This window comes from Mixophyes fleayi, chromosome 2, assembly GCF_038048845.1.
Source record: "Mixophyes fleayi isolate aMixFle1 chromosome 2, aMixFle1.hap1, whole genome shotgun sequence".
Taxonomy (NCBI): Eukaryota; Metazoa; Chordata; class Amphibia; order Anura; family Limnodynastidae; genus Mixophyes; species Mixophyes fleayi.
The window spans coordinates 335,059,578-335,077,627 of NC_134403.1; the positions used below are offsets into that span (position 1 = coordinate 335,059,578).

Consider the following 18,050-nt stretch of genomic DNA (forward strand, 5'->3'; position numbering starts at 1 on the left):
GGGGATTCTAGACAATTGAATATGCCCCTTAGTCTGTGATTTCAGCTAACTTGCTAGTGACTGGCTCTGAGGGCCAAAACCTGCACGTCCCATGCAACCAAGACCAAACACATTTGTGGGGGTCCCTGGTGAACATAGATGGTGTGTAAGTCTGTACACCTATTTGCTCAGTAGCGTCAACTACAGCAGCTAAACGTCCATTCTCCCCAGTGCAAATAGTGACAAAGGGACAGGAGGGCAATGACATAAGAATAAAGATACTTTGGGAAAAGCATAACACAGCAGGCCTCATTTAGAGTTGAGAATAAATTAGTCTAGAAACAAACTTGCTGCTTTGCAAAGGGTGCAAATACAAAGTGTGGATAGATTTAAGGTTGGGTGAGGCATATTGTAGTTAAACTCTAAATAGCTGTGTTAAGATAATGTTTCCTGGTATATGCCTACTACGTGCAAAAGCAGGCAGTATGTTTCCTGTATAAAATAAATTGCATTCACAGTCCTTGAACTGCAACATTGTTAGTCTTGGTGCAAATCTGTTCCCTTTAGCTGGATTTGTCTAGCTCTAAAAGAGGTCCAGTAGGTGTATGCTTGCCAACATACATGACTGCAAAATCAGGGCAATTCGGACTACTCAGCAGAAATTAGCTTTCTTCATATGTAATTGGCTGGACACGTTTTACTTTCTGCCAGCAAAAGATGCTATTTTTTTCCCCCTAACATGCTTGGAGAAGAATGCTCTATATAAAAACTAGATTTTACAAAAGATGACAGGTTAATTTAAGCAGGCTCAAATTCCTTTAAAGTTGTTTTTCATTTACATTAACTGTAAGATTACAGTAAGTATCTACTGAGGGGTGTAACTAGAACTTTGGGGACCCCAAAGTAAAATGGTTCTAGGGCCACTTCCCTCCCATCACTAGCTACTTTTTCCTCTGCTGCCCATTCTGCACTTAACTTCCTGAATTAATCACTTGTGGTAATTAATCACTAGCGGTACCGCAACAGGTAATTAAGCTCCCAGTTGACCATGGACACCACATAGGGAGCAAGACCAGGAGTAGCATGGGTGGTTGCTGAATGGGGCCTGGCAGCTGTTGGCCAATGTCACAGTCATTACCCCTGGTACCCCAGCAGTTATGTCCTTATAGTTGCTATATTAGGAAGAGTGTACAATGCCATAACTTTTAATATGTTATAACAAGTAAAAATTGCCACATAGATTTTATACACATCTGTCAATGCAATGTTATATAAAATGCATTTATTTAAGGCGCATCACTGTAAAAGAAGGATTTAGGGACTGGCCATTCCAGACTTTAAAAATGAGCATCTTTTTTTATAACATACTTGCAAACTTTTTTGCCTTCCAGGATTTCCCAGGGAAAGGTACAAGTGGCAAGTTTGGGAGGGAGCCTAGCATGACTCGTATCATTATACCCCCCCCCCCCCCCCCTCCCCACACACACACTGCGTTATGCTGCAATTTTCTGCACAGCAACATCAGGGCACACAGCCACGGTGACAAGATTCACAGAGAATTGTGTCATAAAGGCTAGAGCTCACCCATTAGCAGCTTCTGCCCCGCAGGTCACAGGCCCTCCAGGTAGGTACTCAGCGAGGCCCAGTGAAGAGTGCAGAAAGGAAAATCTGTGGGAGGTGTACATGGAGGTCCAGGTAGCAGCAAGCAGGAGACTGGATCAGCCGGGTAGATAATCTGCAGCAAGTATACACAGGGCCTGATTAAGGGTTACAGCCACCCTAGGCTACTACACTGGTTGCCGCCCCCTCTCACCCCCACCAATGTGTGTGTAAATATACATATATATTTACACCTGATCTTGCAGCGTAGACTACCTGGTGTTCTCTTTTGCTTGTTCTTGGACCGTTGTCCGGCTTCTGGAAACTTGGGAGTCCTGTATTTAAAATGTGCAAAATGCATTATAGTGTAACATTTTAACAAGCCCTGAATGATACAAAACAACCCCCTTGTACAGACAGACAATAAAATATATGAAAATTATTTACACTCCTATAGTAACATCTACCAGTCCTGTCTATCTAGTATTTAGTATTCTAGTGACCGCTGAAACCACAGTCAGCATCCACATCACCACCACCACACAATACAGAGATCCTGCCCCCTACAAGCTATTGCATCACCTCCCCCACCAGCCAATTCATCCCCCCTGTCATTATTATCAACCTGCACCAGACAGTTTATGACCCCCCCATCCAATTCTTTAACCCCCCCGTAGCCAGTTCATTACCTCCCCATTTTCACTTCATTAATCCCCCCCCTAGATATTTCATTAACCCCTCCTATCCAATCCATACTAGCCAGTTCATTAATCCCCCCCATATCCAATTTATAAGCTCCCCACCATTAGTCAGTTCATTAATCCCCCCAGTCATCTCTCCCCCTCCACATGCGATGTGTCACCACCCGCCACATGCGATGTGTCACCCCCCCCCCAATATTTAACAAGCTGCATCTCACCTTGCTGTCTTCTGTTCCTCCTCTCTCCAGACGCTGGCGCTTCTGTCATCTTCACATGCAGCTATCAGCATCCGACGCTGTTAGCTGCACTGTCACTGCGGGCGCGCTCTGTGGTCACGTGAGATGTGAGATCTCACGTGACCACACTAAGCAATACACTGCAGGCACACTGACAGGGTAGCTAACAGCGTCGGATGCTGTTAGCTGCGTGATTGGGTACAGGAACATGCGGGACCGCCCCCTTGAGGCCAGGGGCAGCCCCAATAGAGGAGAAAGAAGCCGATCACCGGTATTAGAAGAAAAAAACAAAAACAGCTTGTTAGTGTGCCGTGCTGCGCCTCCCAGGATTCAGCGCCCCAGGCTTCAGCCTGATCAGCCTAGTGGTTGATCAGGCGCAGAGTATACAGCAGAGTCCAGGTAGGTGTAGCAGGAGACTGGATCAGAAGGTGCAATGTACTGCAAACAGGAAACCACTAGGATAGCAGAGCAGGACATACTGGTAATATGGCTGAATAACTCAGAGTGTCACAAATGGGAACACGGCTTGTACAGGCAGTACAGATAAGCTAGATAGCAGACCTAACTGAGAGGCTGGTGAACCAAAGAAGCCTGGCATAGTCAAGAGGCATGAGGCACAAGGTACAGGATAACCCACAATAAGCAGGTTTCGAGGTCTTGCCAGGAGGCGGGAGGCACAAGTACTGGATAAATCACAATAAGCACAGCTCAAGGTCTTGCCAGGTACGTGGCATTGGATCGATCAGTGGGTGACAGAATAGAGGATGGTCAAACAAACCAAGGGGTCAAAGCCATGAGAGCCGTGAAAGTACCAGGGAATTAACTGGAGCTTAGTCAAGAACGGAGTCAGGGTCTGGGTTTGGAGATAAGAAGTGAAACCGAGGAACAACCTGGGATCAATACCAGGAAGTCAGATACAGGATACTCAGAAGTGTCAGCAACAACTGGCAAAACAATATTGTTCTGCCACAGATTACTGGGAGAGGCAGACTTAAAAAAGACACAGAGCAGGTGTGGGTGCTGATTGGGGAATGAGTTTACTCCTGCTAGTGAGGTAGTGTGTGCTATGGTGAAACAGCAGCACCTCTGGTGGTAGAGAGGTACTGCAGGACAGATACACACAAAGACAAAGTTCAAACATAGTACATAGAAGACAGGAGCTGCAGGAGGCAAGCAGCATCTCAATGGAAGATGCTGCTGTGCAGCCGGAGGCAGATCGTGACACCTCTTGTATGGTCCTAGAACAATTAGACAGGAATTCCTTACTTGCTATTAGGGGTGTGCACCGGCCACTTTTAGTGTTTTGTGTTTTGTGTTTTGGGTTCTGATTAGCTTTGGGTTCTGATTTGTTTTGCCAAAACACCCGATGAAAGGTTTTGGTTCTGATTTAGGGTTTTGAGTTCCGATTTATTTTTAAAAAAAGCATAAAAAGTGCTAAAATCCAGTTTTTTAGGTTTTTTACACTCCTACGCTATTATTAACCTCAATAACATTCAATAACAATCATTTCCACTAATTTCCAGTCTATTCTAAACAACTCACACCTCACAATATTGTTTTAGGCCAAAAGGTTGCACCGAGGTAGCTGGATGTCTAAGCTAAGCGACACAAGTGGGCGGCACAAACACGTGGCCCATCGTAGGTGGCTGTGTAGGCTTGGATGGCCTTTTTCTGCTCCTCCATCCTCTGCAGCATATAGAGGGTGGAGTTCAAGCGCGTCACTACCTCTTGTTTTTGTTGATGGCAAGGCATGTTCATGCTTTTTTGATGTAGCAGGAACAGTGAACATAACTTAATATCTGATACTTATATTTCTGCACTGCAGGAACAGTGAACGTAGTTTAATATCTGATACTAAGATTTCTGGACTGCGTAGTGGAGTGGTCCCGGTACCCAATTTGGTACCGGGGCCACAATACCTCTTTCAACTGTCTAAATTCCACTGCACAGATGGCGGACACCGGATGCATGTCTAATACCAACATTGCTGTTAAGGCCGCAGTTATCCGCTTTGCCATAGGATGACTACTGTCGTACTTCGTGCTCATGGCAAACGACTGTTGGACGGTCAACTGTTTGGTGAAAAACGTAGTGTTCTTACGACTTCCCCTCTGCGAAGATGATCGACTACCAGCAGCAACAGCAGCAGTGGCAGTAGTAGGCGTACCGCTGCAGGATTCCTCGGATGAATCCCGGATTGAAGAGGACTCAGTCTGGCTGGTGACATGGCCTGCAGGACTAAATCTGATTGAGATTGTGGAGGAAGTTAATGAGGAGGGTGTTGGTGGTGTGTATCCAACAGGACCAAGGGATTTAGGTGTCCCTGGACTGGTGACGGTCCTAGCCCCAGTTCCTGAACTAATCATTGAACTATAAGGGTTATTCAGGTGACGTATAAGGGAGGATGTCCCTAGGTGGCCAAGATCCTTACCCCTGCTTATTTGAGCTTTACATAAGCTACATATGGCCATACATTTGTTGTCCGGATTGGGATAAAAATAACTCCAGACCGAAGAGGTGCATTTCTTGGTCTTCTGTCCAGGCATGACGATGGGCTTTTTCATCCCATGGACAACAACTGATTCCCCCCCCCTGGTGCCTCATTTAAGATAACCACATCAGCATCCTCCTCGTCAAGTTCCTCCTCAGCGCCAGCTACATCAATATCCTCCTCCCGGTGTACAACATTGACACCTTGATTATCCAAATCTGGATCTACACTGTGGGTGATCCTTCCAGCATATGCAGAGGGTGTGCTGCAAATGGTGGATGGAGCCACCTCTTCCCGTACAGTGAGGGAAAGGTCAGGCTTCACAACCACCAACACCCTTGGACTCGCCTTGGGGATTTGTGATGTCATCTCTTTAGAAGGCAGAGTTGTTTGCTGTGTTGTTGCCGACAGCATAACTCTCTTAAATTTTTTGAAGGGGGGGGGAGAGGAGGGCTTAGATCCTTGGGTGAAGCTGAACCACTAGTCCTGAACACGGGCCAGGGCCTAAACCGTTCCTTGCCACTCCGTGTCATAAATGGCATATTGACAAGTTTTCGTTTGTCCTCGTTTTTATTTTCCTTTTTTTGGTAATTTTTGTGAACTTTGGGTTTTTGGATTTTACATGCCCTCTACTAGGAGATTGAGCATCGGCCTTGGCAGACGACGTTGATGGCATTTCATCGTCTATGTCATGACTAGTGGCAGCAGGTTCAGCATTAGAAGGAAGTGGGTCTTGATCTTTCCCTACTTTATCCTCCAAATTTTGGTACTCCATTATATGCAGCACACATTGTATTACAGTACTATTTTTTTAATACTGCTGGAACAGTGAACAATTTTTTATAGATTGCAGTATTAATGTTTCTGGACTGCAAGAATATATAGCACTAGAATTGTTTTTATACTTTAAAAAATTATAAAAAAATAATTTAAAAATTATTTTTGTATAATTTTTTTTTAAGATTTTTTAATACTTTTAAAATAACTATGCACTTAGCAGAACAAAGCACAGGACAAAAGCACCACAGTACTCAGCAAGGACAGAGCACTGGACACAAGCATAAAGCACCACTGGACTCAGCAAGGACAGAGCACTGGACTGATGCACCACTGGACTCAGCAAGGACAGAGCACCACTACCCTACACACCCTCCCTCTTCCCTGTCAGGCGAAATGAAGATGGCGGCCACAAGGTGAGAATTTATGACACCCGAGTCTCGCGAGACTTGGATGTCATAGCCTCGTTTCTGGCAGTTCCTATTTTTTGGAACTACACAAACAATGACCGTAGTAATAGAACTGGCAGTTCCTATTTTTTGGGAACTACAGAAACAATTAACATAGTAATAGAAATGGCAGGTCCTCTTTTTTTTGGACTGCAAGAATATATTGCTCTATAATATTTTTTATACTTTTTCAATTATTTTTTTATATTTTTTAGAGATTTTTTTTTTTTTTTAAAGATTTTTGGCTGCTTAACAAATTGCTATGGACTTATCAGAAACAAATACAGGACAAAAGCACCACTGGACTCAGCAGCACAGACACTGGCCAAAGCACCACTGGAATCAGCAGGACAGAGCACTGGAAAAACTACTACTGCACTCAGCAGGACAAAGCACCACTTGACTAAATAAATCAGCAGGACAGAGCACTGGACAAAGTACTAATGCACTCAGCTGGACAAAGCACCACTTTAGTAAAGTTATCAGCAGGACAGAGCACATCAACCTCCCTCTTCACTAACCACAGGGAGAATGAAGATGGCGGTCGCAAGCGGGGCATTTATGAGATCCGAGTCTCGCGAGATCCGACGCGAGACTTGGATGTCATAGCCTCGGTTTGGCTTCATTTGGCGCCCGGAAGTTCCCGAACAGTGCTCAGATCCCGTCGCATCCACAATGTTCGGGTGGGCTCGGATTATCGGAATCCGAGCCCGCTCATCCTTACTTGCTATACAAAACTTTCAAATTCGGAACTCCCAAAACAACGCAAGGCTGTAAATTACATTATTATCAACTTCCTTCTTAAATTACGACTCCTCAATCTCTCTCAACCACACAGCAACTTAAAGAAATCTTCCTAGAAGAGTCTTTCCAGCTTATTAAAGTCTAGTCCGGATGGCTTGTCCCCAAAGAAGAAGTTTTCCGATGCTTTGGTCCCCCATCTCCACTCTGTGTTCAATGCTGTAGCCCACTTCCCTAACTCCATGCTACAAGCTTGAATTGTGGTTCTACAAAAAGATATATAAAACCTATATCATTACTTAACAATATCAAATGTCAAATTCTATCTAGCATTTAAATAGAATCCTTTGTTCCAGTGTGTCAGGCCAGAGGCATTGAGAGCAATCGATCCAATACAGATCATAAACAAGAGGAAATCACCAGCAGTCATTATATTCCTAAGCACGGAGAAAGCCTTTGACAGAATATCTTGGAGATTTATGTTTCAAACACTAAAACCATTTGTATTAAATTGTCTCTTTATACTCCTCCTACAGGTAGTGTAATGGTCAATGGCTCCGCATCTGATATTATCCTAATATATATAGGGACTAGGCAAGGCTGCCCCTTGTTGCCACTAGTCTTTGTGCTGACAATAGATTACCTTGCTCCGCTTATTAAAAGTTCAAAATCCATCCGCAGAGTGAAGGTCGTCAACCAACAATATAATTTCTCATTATTTGCGGATGACATCCTTACATAGACTTCTAATCCTGCTCTATATGCCCTAATAGATAGATTTTTCTGGTTACAGAATTAACTTTTCTAAATCAGAGGCCATGTTATTGCATACCCCATGGTGGCATATTAAAGAAAACACCCAAGCCAACATCAACTTAAGTGGCAAAGACTTAAAATAAAATATTTAGGTGTCTATATCACCTTTATTAGAAAAAATTCTCCCAACTTATGGCCACGATAAAATCATATTTGGTTACATGGTGAAAATATGTTATTTCTTGGTTGGGGAGGATAATTGCCACAAAAATTAACCTGATCCCAAACTTGATGTAAATCTCTGTTTAAACTGTCCACTGCAATCTACCGCCTTACCCCACTGTGGCAGAATCTGGAGTTCTCCCCAGGTCTCTTCACCCCTCAGTTAACACTGGACGCAGGCTGGAATCAGGGTAAAATCAGTATTAGTGGTTCATGGGGTGTGGAAATAACTAATAGGTTAATAAGCTTACAATAAATTGAACAGATATGTAATCTTCCAACTTACTGTAGTTATGTTCCTTCTCTTTAATAAAGCTAATTATATGAGTTTTTCAAAAGAAAGTGGAAACAAAGTATATTGAAAGTTGGAAACCAGGAGAGGGGTCTTTAATACTCCTCCATTTAACAGTCAAAGAAATGTATTTTAACCTCAACACATGAAAATCAGCTCTTCAAGTATGGCTTGGAGATATCTCCCTGTAAGTTTGACTTTGAATTGGTCACACAGACCTTGCCAAAAAGTTTCTACGAGTGTCTCATTATTATCATTGTATCAGTGTACATCTCTGAAGCACAGCTAAGGAACTGAAGGGCATACTAACCAAACATCCCATCACTCTATGTAGTACACAGAACTCTCACAGGTTCATCAAAAAACTTACCAAGCACAGAGAAAAAGACAAAAAAATTGAAATAACCAACCTCTGCACAGTTAGATAAAAAATGTTCTCACTGAACTGAAATTATATAAAACACTGAACTCTATGAAGAAACTTGAGCATGCAAGGAGGTCTGAACTGTAATAATCCTAGCCATGTTTTGCATGAACTAAAGTATCTGGTCTTTCTTTCCTTCATACTTCTCAATCCACATAGTCAGCTCTTTGGATAGCAGAGGGGCATCAGCAATGTCCATGGCCTGTGCTACAGTAAGGGCAAGGCTAAGATATTGACTCTCTGTGCCTGTTATGATTAGAGCTGGCTCCTTTTAGGGCAGGGAGTCTAATGACTCTTTGGTCTTTATGACGGGACCCTAAAAAGATGCTTGAATTGCACTGTCAGGAAATTATAGTTTGCTGTGCCCAAAGGAGTCCCATCAGAAAGGTGATGACACAAACTTCATACCATGTGAAGAGGAAAATGGGCAACCAAGAACAAGTTGGAGTTCAGGGGCAGTCATTAGCCAGGCCAAGAAACACTTATCAATCAACTGCACAGCATCACCACCTCAGGCAAACCTGAGGAAATCTGAGGGGTTTATATGTGCTGACCAAGCCTTTGATTGATTGGTTAGAGAAGAGTTACAGAAGCAAGCGATCAATCAGGTTGTTAAACAGGAAGTAAGCAATGGTCTGAGCTGAAAGGCTCAGAGTACGATGCAATTGCGCCAACTTCATAAATTATTATCATGTTACTCTTATTCAACATTTCCACACCAAATCATGAATTAAAATTATAACTGTAACTCATATTGGTTTTAAGTAATTTTATGTTTCTGTAGTTTGTATTTACTTTTTTCATTTTTGTATTGTGTAAATCCATAGTGAGTGCAGAAATATTGTTTTGCCTTTATTCAATATACTGTATTAAACATATATTTGTAAAAAGAAAAATGAAATACCTGTCTTCTAACATGTACATTCCCTTCCACCGGCATGTTGTATGCACTCCGAATCAAATTTTTGGCAATAAAATAGTAATATACTGAAATAATTGAAAGGGGAATGACATAGAATATTAAAAAGGAAGTCATTGAATGTATTCTTGGGTGCAATCCATCGGAATGTGGGTACGGTGCGCAGCTGACAAATGTTTTGTTGGTTTCTTTGTCATAAAATGGGTGCAAGTCTGAGAAAACAGCTTCTGGAATTGCCAAGGTCATGGACAATATCCAAATGAGTGCCGCTTTGATGCAGATCTTGGTTAATGCATTGTTGGCTTGAATATCCATGGGCTTTACTATTGCGGTATACCTAGAATAAGAAACAAAACTGTCAAAATATATTACATCAAAATTCACAACACTATTTATATTGTACCTGGGTACACAGCTAGCTTTACCGACTGTAAAGGTAAGTTGTTAATGCTCACAAAAGTTTCCCCCAATACATTTCTATTTGTGAAAATACGCCTGTTTATTTACAATACAAATACATTGCTGTATGCCCCATAGAATGAGTCTGCCCCAAGAACAGATATCAAATGTCTGCCTACCTAGGCCAGATTTCCAGTGCAAATGCCCACGTCCCCCACCCATGCACAGGCACACACTGCATAGCTGCAGAGTCTCCACGTTCCGCAACAAATATTTTGCCTATGCACAAATCCTAAACATGCCTACACATACTGTTAGGGGTTTGGGAGTCTGGCTGGGAGTGCACAAGTGTAAAGAGTAAAAAATATCACTTCAATTACTTTATATTTAAACTTGAAGATCATTTCCTTCATTAAACTAAAAACTTCTTTATCTGACAATTTGTCTCATCCCAACCTTAATTTCAAGTTAATCATTAGGGGGCATTGGGGAAATCTTTATTACATGAATCACTTTTGTATGTTACCTGCATGAAATGCACCTGAATTGTAAGCAAGTCACTCCATTGAAACTATAGAATGACTTCTGATAACCAGAACCCCCAAGGAGTCTTTAAAAAAACAGCCCTTTAGCAGGAGGAAAGAGGCTCCTAGATCACCCTCTAACCTGGGAATACCCCTGTAAATGTGTCCCTTCCCCTTAGACCAGTGATGGGCAAACTAAGTGGGCCGGATGTGGCCCGCGGGCCACATCCGGCCCACTTAGAGGTTCTATTCGTCCCGCCAATATTTTAAAAAATGTCATTAAAATATGCATAAAATTATTAGGGCCGACCCTGTGTGTCAAAACCTTAATTTTTATGCCTTCCCAGCTATTTCCTCCATTACACTTCATCCTCCTTCCTAAAAGGACACTTCGTATGTCAAATCACTCAAACACCTGCCCGCCCCCTAATGGCTGAAAGTCATGTGAGAAGAGATGGGCTGGGCCATATACTAAGGCCGATTTTGATTGGCTGCTGTGTTGTCAGTTAGTGGCTCCCCAGAAAGACGGATCTGCCACAACCTGCTGAAATAAGTGCTGTGTCTGTATGATCGCTGCACTTATAGAGGTAACACTGCTATATAACACCCTCCCGTCCCATTAAGTAATAAATTATATTGGCCCACCTAAAGTTTTTCTTTTTTATTTGGCCCACTCCTGAAAAAGTTTGCCCATCACTGCCTTAGACATCACTATCTTGACATGTAGATCCATACACTACCTGTTAAAATGGGCACATGATAACACATAATGGCATATGTACTGCAATGGCCAATATTTGCAATGTGGTAAATGACCCTCTCTCTCTCTCTCGCTCTTGTTCGCAATACAATATACAAAACACGTTTTCATCATGAAATAATACAAGGAACACGATAGCTGGGAGCAAATTTTAATTCATGTACAATTTCCTTTTACATGATAAATTCTTAAATTTGTTTGTTGTTTTACGAGACCACAATCCAAAAAATAATCAGTTTATTTGTCTTAATATTAAAATGGATTTATTGAAACTTTTAAAATGTATTCTACTGATCCATTAGGTCTGGCTCGTCCTTTTGCTATCCTGCTGCTTATTATATTATGAGCTATGATTTATTTGTATTAGGGAGGGAATAAGAACCTAATACCAAGTCATATTTAAAATTATAGTTACAGAAGATGCTATTAGTATACACATTTTGGCTTTCACATAAGCTTTATTTCCTACATTTTTTTCTTTTTGTCTCATCTCATTAAGTAAAAACCATAAGAGCTGAAATACAATTTTTCTCTCTGTATCAGAACAAATGCAGCATTCATACCAAGAAGTATCTAGAAATTCAAATGTTTCAAACTGCATGCACTTTCAGTATAAATGAGCAAGACAATTCTAGATTATCAAGTAATGGAAGGTTTTGAAATGCTCATTTTCAATATGATATCATGGCCAGCAAATGCCTAGGACTATACAAAACACCTCATATGTTTTGGTATGACCCGTAAGCTTACAGTTCTTGATGATATAAGAGAAACCAGCTTAGACTGTCTATCCTTGTGACTGATTGAGGATTTAGAAGGGGGTACACTGCCTACTTTTATTTTTTAGCACACAAGGCAATGGACATTGAGATTGTTGTATTACAGGTGGCAGGTGTGACTGTAACTACTCACAGATAAGGCGATGGGTGGGAATTGAACTCATGACCCCAGTGCTGTAAGGCAGAAGTGCTAACCACTACACCACCGTGCTGCCCACAATATTTACTCACACTCATGATTTACTGAAGCCATGATTTACAGTGATGAAAGAAGGGAAAGGCCAATTGCTGTACTGAGAAAGGTGGTTATGTACTGTGATGAGTGCGCGTGTGAGATGGGAGGAGGGAGGGAGTGCATGTACAGTGAAGAGGGACAGGGGCATGTACGGTGAAGAGGGAGGGAGTGGGGGTCCCTGACAGATTAATTAGTATTGATTAGATTACATTTGGTGAATGTAAGGACCAGGCGTTCTTGTGGGTTCTCTGAAAATCAACTAGATAATTTGTTGCAACCAAAGCATAGTTTATTCATCAGATGGCCGAACAAGCGACTCAATATATAGATACAAGGCAGAAGAATTCCTCACAAGAACTGCGTATTTATGTTATATAGGTGCAGTTTCTATTCCCCACAAAACAAGATCCCCTTTACAGCCCAAAGGCACAGGTTATATAACCCTTATTATTCCCATGGTGATGAAACTAATAGGGGGTGTATTAGGGTGGTAACTAGCTTGTGATAGGTGGTAAGATAATAGGGCTACTCCCAGAGTGTCCATTCCCTGCTGGCTGAGGACCGTTGGTTCCCTTGGAGAGGGTGCATTGAAGTCTGGGCCAGGGGTACTATTATGTAATGACCTTGTTGGCTAGAGGATAAAGTGGATGATATAGAGTTGGTTTACGCTCATTGTTTAACCCAGACTTCGTGTTTTGTCTTATCCTTGAGTGACTATTCCACCTGGTGATATTTAAGAACAAATTTGCCTAACATATAAGCAATAGACTAAAACAGACATGTAATATAATAGTGTACGTTAGAGAACGCATATGAACACAAATTGCAGTAAACTAACACAGGAAGGTGAGGATATTTCAGTATGCAGAGAGAGGAGATGGAACGCAAATGTCCGCGTGTCTTATTTATTCAAGTCCAAACTCACAGCGTGGTTTCCACAGGAAATAAGTTTTTTTATTGTTATTCAATTAGTAGCAAAAGAGTCAAAGACCTGGCATCCACCCCTTCCTTTGAACGTGTGCAAATAGCCCTCTATACAAACTGCATTCAACTTATTCTCTTCTGTGGGAGACAATCTAATGCAATCCTCAGCCTATGGTCTTTGTGGGCAGCACAGTGACTAAGTGGTTAGCACTTCTGCCTTACAGCACTGGGGTCATGAGTTCAATTCCTGACCATGGCCTTATCTCTGAGGAGTTTGTATGTTCTCCCTGTGTTTGCGTGGGTTTCCTCCCACACTTCAAAAACATACTGGTAGGTTAATTGGCTGCTTCCAAATTGTGTCTATGCGTGTGTGTGTGTGTGTTAGGGAATTTAGATTGTAAGCCCCAATTGGGCAGAGACTGATGTGAGTGAGTTCTCTGTACAGCGCTGCGGAATTAGTGGCGCTATATGAATAAATGGTAATAATAATACTCTAACAACATGTGATCTACCTAATCCCAGTGGGTTTGAAAACACTGTGAATAACTTTCTGCTCTTGTGATTTGCATCTTTAACAGTCGATGTGTGGAGGGGACCAGACACAACAGAGGACTGTCTGTGATCCCAGCCATGTTTCTACCCTATTAATATAATGAGATTGGCAATGAGTCCACATATTACCAGCTGATTGACAATCCTACTCTACAGATGTTTGAGCAGTCGCATACAGCATGTCAAGCAAGATAAAGCAGATCCTGTCTCATATAGGCACACTCCTGAAGAAAGATTCAGCCCCAAAATGCCATCCAGAATGATCTCTCCAAATATTACTGCACGTGATGGCGCATTGTTGAAATAATACTGTATGTAAGTTTAAAACAAATGTATTGTAACCCGGTGGGACCACTGTGCCTGCGCATGTCCCGCCAGGCACTGAAGAACTACAACTCCCAGCATGCTTTGGGGGGAAAAGAGGAGAATGGAGATGGTGTGAGCCAGGACAGCTATAGAGTACGCAGAGCTCAGTTGTTGTCAGTTGATGTGAGGGGAATGGAAGTTGAGCAGTGTCAGTGAGGATGTAATGTGTATAAGGATAAATATAGTTGTTAACAGTGCTAAATAACTATACTGACAGAAGTATAGAAAAGACAGTGATAAAGTCAGTTTACCCAGGAGCTAACATCTCAGTGATATGAAGAACATAAAGAAGATGAGGAGCAATGTATCTACTTACAGTCAGTTAAGCTGCCAGTCTTCAATTGAACACTACAACATGTATATATAAAAATCAAAGTATACTAAACTCAGAATCACACAATTGTACCTCATTATTGAAAGAACTGAGTTACAAAGTAAATCTAGCAGTCTTCAATTAATGTCATCACTTGCCTGAAAATATGACAACTGAGAGCTCAGTCATATTTCCCTGTCACTATTACGACTGCATCCCATTCAGGACCAGTGGTTTCTACCAGTGTATAGTGTTTTATAAATAATTCATTATCTTCCGATGTGCGCCTACGTCCTTGGCCATGTATACATAGGGCTAATGTTAGCAAAAAGGAGGACTTTTCATAGTTATAGTGTGTGTGATGCAGTGTTATTAATAACTTATGAGTATGTTATAATATTGTACTTAGTTTTTAATGTATTTAATAGTTCCTAGAAATTTATATTTTTTTAATAATTCCAAGTAAGTTAGAAATAAATACTTTTGTTCTTTACTAAGGAATATGTAGTGTGATGGAGTAGGGACAGTAAGCTAATTTGTACATTTAATTTATAGTGGCACAATCCAGCATAGTCATCTACACCTTTCTTACTTGTTATATGTCACTCAGTGAGTGATACCTAATAGTTTATATAAAGCTCTTAACATAATAAGAGTGTCATGGCATACATAGATGAAAGTGATTGGGGATCATTCAGGTTCAGGTGGGGGCATTATCAAGACTTAAAAGTGAGAAACAGTCACCCAGCCTTTTACATTCAATGCCCAGAAGGGTGTTAGAGCATAACAAAATAAAACTATTGATTGCTCTAGTTTCAACATTATGTTCATTAAAGAGTAGTTCAGTGGTATATAAAGAGAAGTGCAGGATGTCCAGTTTTGGGCAATCACTCTTCTTTGGATCATAGTAATCTAGAGTGCCCCTCCACTGAACCCCTTATCTGAAACTAGCAGTCGTATTACAGGGATTGTTGTGCACAAAGATCTACCTAGAGAGTGCCATGTGTGACATGCATAGACCGACTAGTCTAGAAATTGGTTTTAAATGCTTCCAATAGGTGAATGCTGCCCTTTTTTTGTTAAGGGGGCATCCCACTGACAGTCATCCAAGCTGTTAATTTACTAATTTAAGGAAGCGCCGCCAGTACAATTATTAAACAACCTTGTACAGGCAGCACCTCTTTGAATTACTACCCTAAGAGCATGGATGACAAGGTGTCCCTTTAATCTGGTATCATCGGACGCTGCCGGAATCTTCAGCTGCTACAATTTAGTAAAGTTTCCGTTTCAAGCTGTCTGTGTTTCCACTAAGTCAGCGATTAGGTCTTCGGTGTAATTTTGCCGGGGTAAGTACTGTCGGGATTTGCAGTCCCGATAGTACTTGAGTCGTAATAACGCACCATACGCGTTTGCAGAGTTGCCCTAATACACCATATACAATAGAGTGAACATTTCAGTTTACCTAAATACAATACAGATATCATTCTAGTGACATCTACACAAGACAGAGAGCATTATAGTGACCTCTATACAATGCAAAGAGCATTCCCATGACCATTAGTAAAAACATTGTATGCTAGTGACTACCATTTAACACCAACCCTGTTCTGGAGACCACAAATCTCTGGTGACATTACTATACAGATCACACACCTCTTGTGGCTTTATAAAGCAGCCCTTGATCTCTGTTACTGATAAAATGCAGATCCCAGCTCTCTGATTAGTGAATATTCAGCACCATGAGCAAATCAGTGTACTAGGAGCCATCTATTGGGTATTACAGAAGGTTTTCATACCCAATAACTGTGCGGCCACACAGTGCATACAGTTGGAAAAGCAGACAGAGGATGCTCCCCAGCTATTTCAATTGTTAAATTCTCGCTACCCCCTGTCGCCAACTATGTATTTTACTAGTTTATATAAAAATGACAATTCGATATGAATGAAACATATTTTAAATTTGCAAAAGATAATGCTATGTTAGGCTCTGAAAGGCTCCCTGCTGTTTTCATTAAGAGGCATTCAGCTGGGAAGTCTAACCTGAATAGGAAATAAATGCTTTCCACATGAAACACATGTCATCTACTGAATACAAATTGTGACATGTATGTTATTTACAATAGCTCCTTCATAAAAAACTAACTCATTTAATAAAATGGATGAAATTAAACTGCCAGATATATCCATTTGCCAAATATATTCATTTCAATCAAGTCTGTTTATTTATTTTACAAAGTACCCTAGTTTTTCATAATACTGTGTAAATTCTGTCTTCACCCACCCACCACTGTTGTAATTAGCTGTTTCCCAACCAGCAGGGACATAACGATATAAACTGCTAATCCATGGGGTGCCATAGTAATAGCAGCGGCGATTGTGGGAGCAGGGTCAAGGTAATTGACTTTTCCTTCGCTAAAAATGCAAAACCTCTTGGATAGAGTAGAGAGTTTGGTGTGCTGAGGAAAACCATAATCAGTGCCTGCCTCATGATATATATATACTAAATGATATTAATCTGCAGAGGCTGCCAGAGGTCCCCAGACAACAGGTAGTGACAACATCTATAGCATGTATCTCTTTAAAGGAAAAATACTGCCTTCCAGCAAGACTAACACGGTGGTGCAGTGGCTAGCACATCTGCCTTACAGCACTGGGGTCATGAGTTCAATTCCCGACCATGGCCTTATCTGTGTGGAGTTTGTATGTTCTCCCCGTGTTTGCGTGGGTTTTCTCCGGGTGCTCCAGTTTCCTCCCACACTCCAAAAACATACTGGTAGGTTAATTGGCTGCTAACAAAATTGACCCTAGTCTGTGTGTCTATGTGTTAAGGAACTTAGACTGTAAGCCCCAATGGGGCAGGGACTAACGTCAGCAAGTTCTTTGTACAGCGTTGCGGAATTAGTGGTGCTATATAAATAAATGGTGATGATGATATATTAAAGAACATATGTGTACCACTGCATCTCATGTGTTGCAAGAGTTGTTAAGATCTTCAATGTAGCCTTAAAGAACTGTAATACTAATTATTGTTTAATAGCCAGAAGGTTCTATGGAAGTGATCAATATTTTTGAATATATGAGATGTGGTAAATGTCTTTGAAATAACATTTAATTTGTATGTGGTAATGAGTAAGAGTGTTGTGTGAGTGGAGCAGGGGCACTAGATGCTCTATAAGGCCCTGCACCACAGTCACTCACTGCGAGTCTGTTTGCCCCTACATCATCCTCATCAAAATTAATTTATATAGCGCCAGCAAATTCCATAATGCTTTACAATTGGGAACTAATACAGTAATAAAACAATAGTGGGTAATACAGTCCAGATTGCATAGATAAAAGGTGCTTAGTGGGCTATATGATCCAGGCACATAGCCATGTTGGTCAAAGGGTTGTTGTCTTGTGTTGACTTTGTAAATAAGGATACTAGAATAACCTAGGGGGGTTAAGAGGGTGGTTGAGGAATTTTATAAGCTTGCCTGAAGAGTTGGGTTTTCAGTGAATGCTTAAAGGTTTGAAGACTAGAGGAAAATCCTACTGTGCAAGGGAGGGAATTCCACAGAGTGGGTGCAGCCTGAAAAAAGTCCTGTAACCGAAAATGGGAGAAAGTGATGA

General features: G+C 41.4%; 1 protein-coding gene across 1 annotated transcript in view; it reads right to left on the reverse strand.

Annotated features, from left to right (window-relative positions):
• GRPR (gastrin releasing peptide receptor) overlaps positions 1-18,050 on the reverse strand; it is a 106,447-nt gene that overhangs the window by 20,674 nt on the left and 67,723 nt on the right. Inside the window, exon 2 of the mRNA XM_075198202.1 lies at positions 9,572-9,923. Coding sequence (XP_075054303.1) covers positions 9,572-9,923 — 352 coding nt within the window. The remainder of the gene's footprint in view (positions 1-9,571; positions 9,924-18,050) is intronic.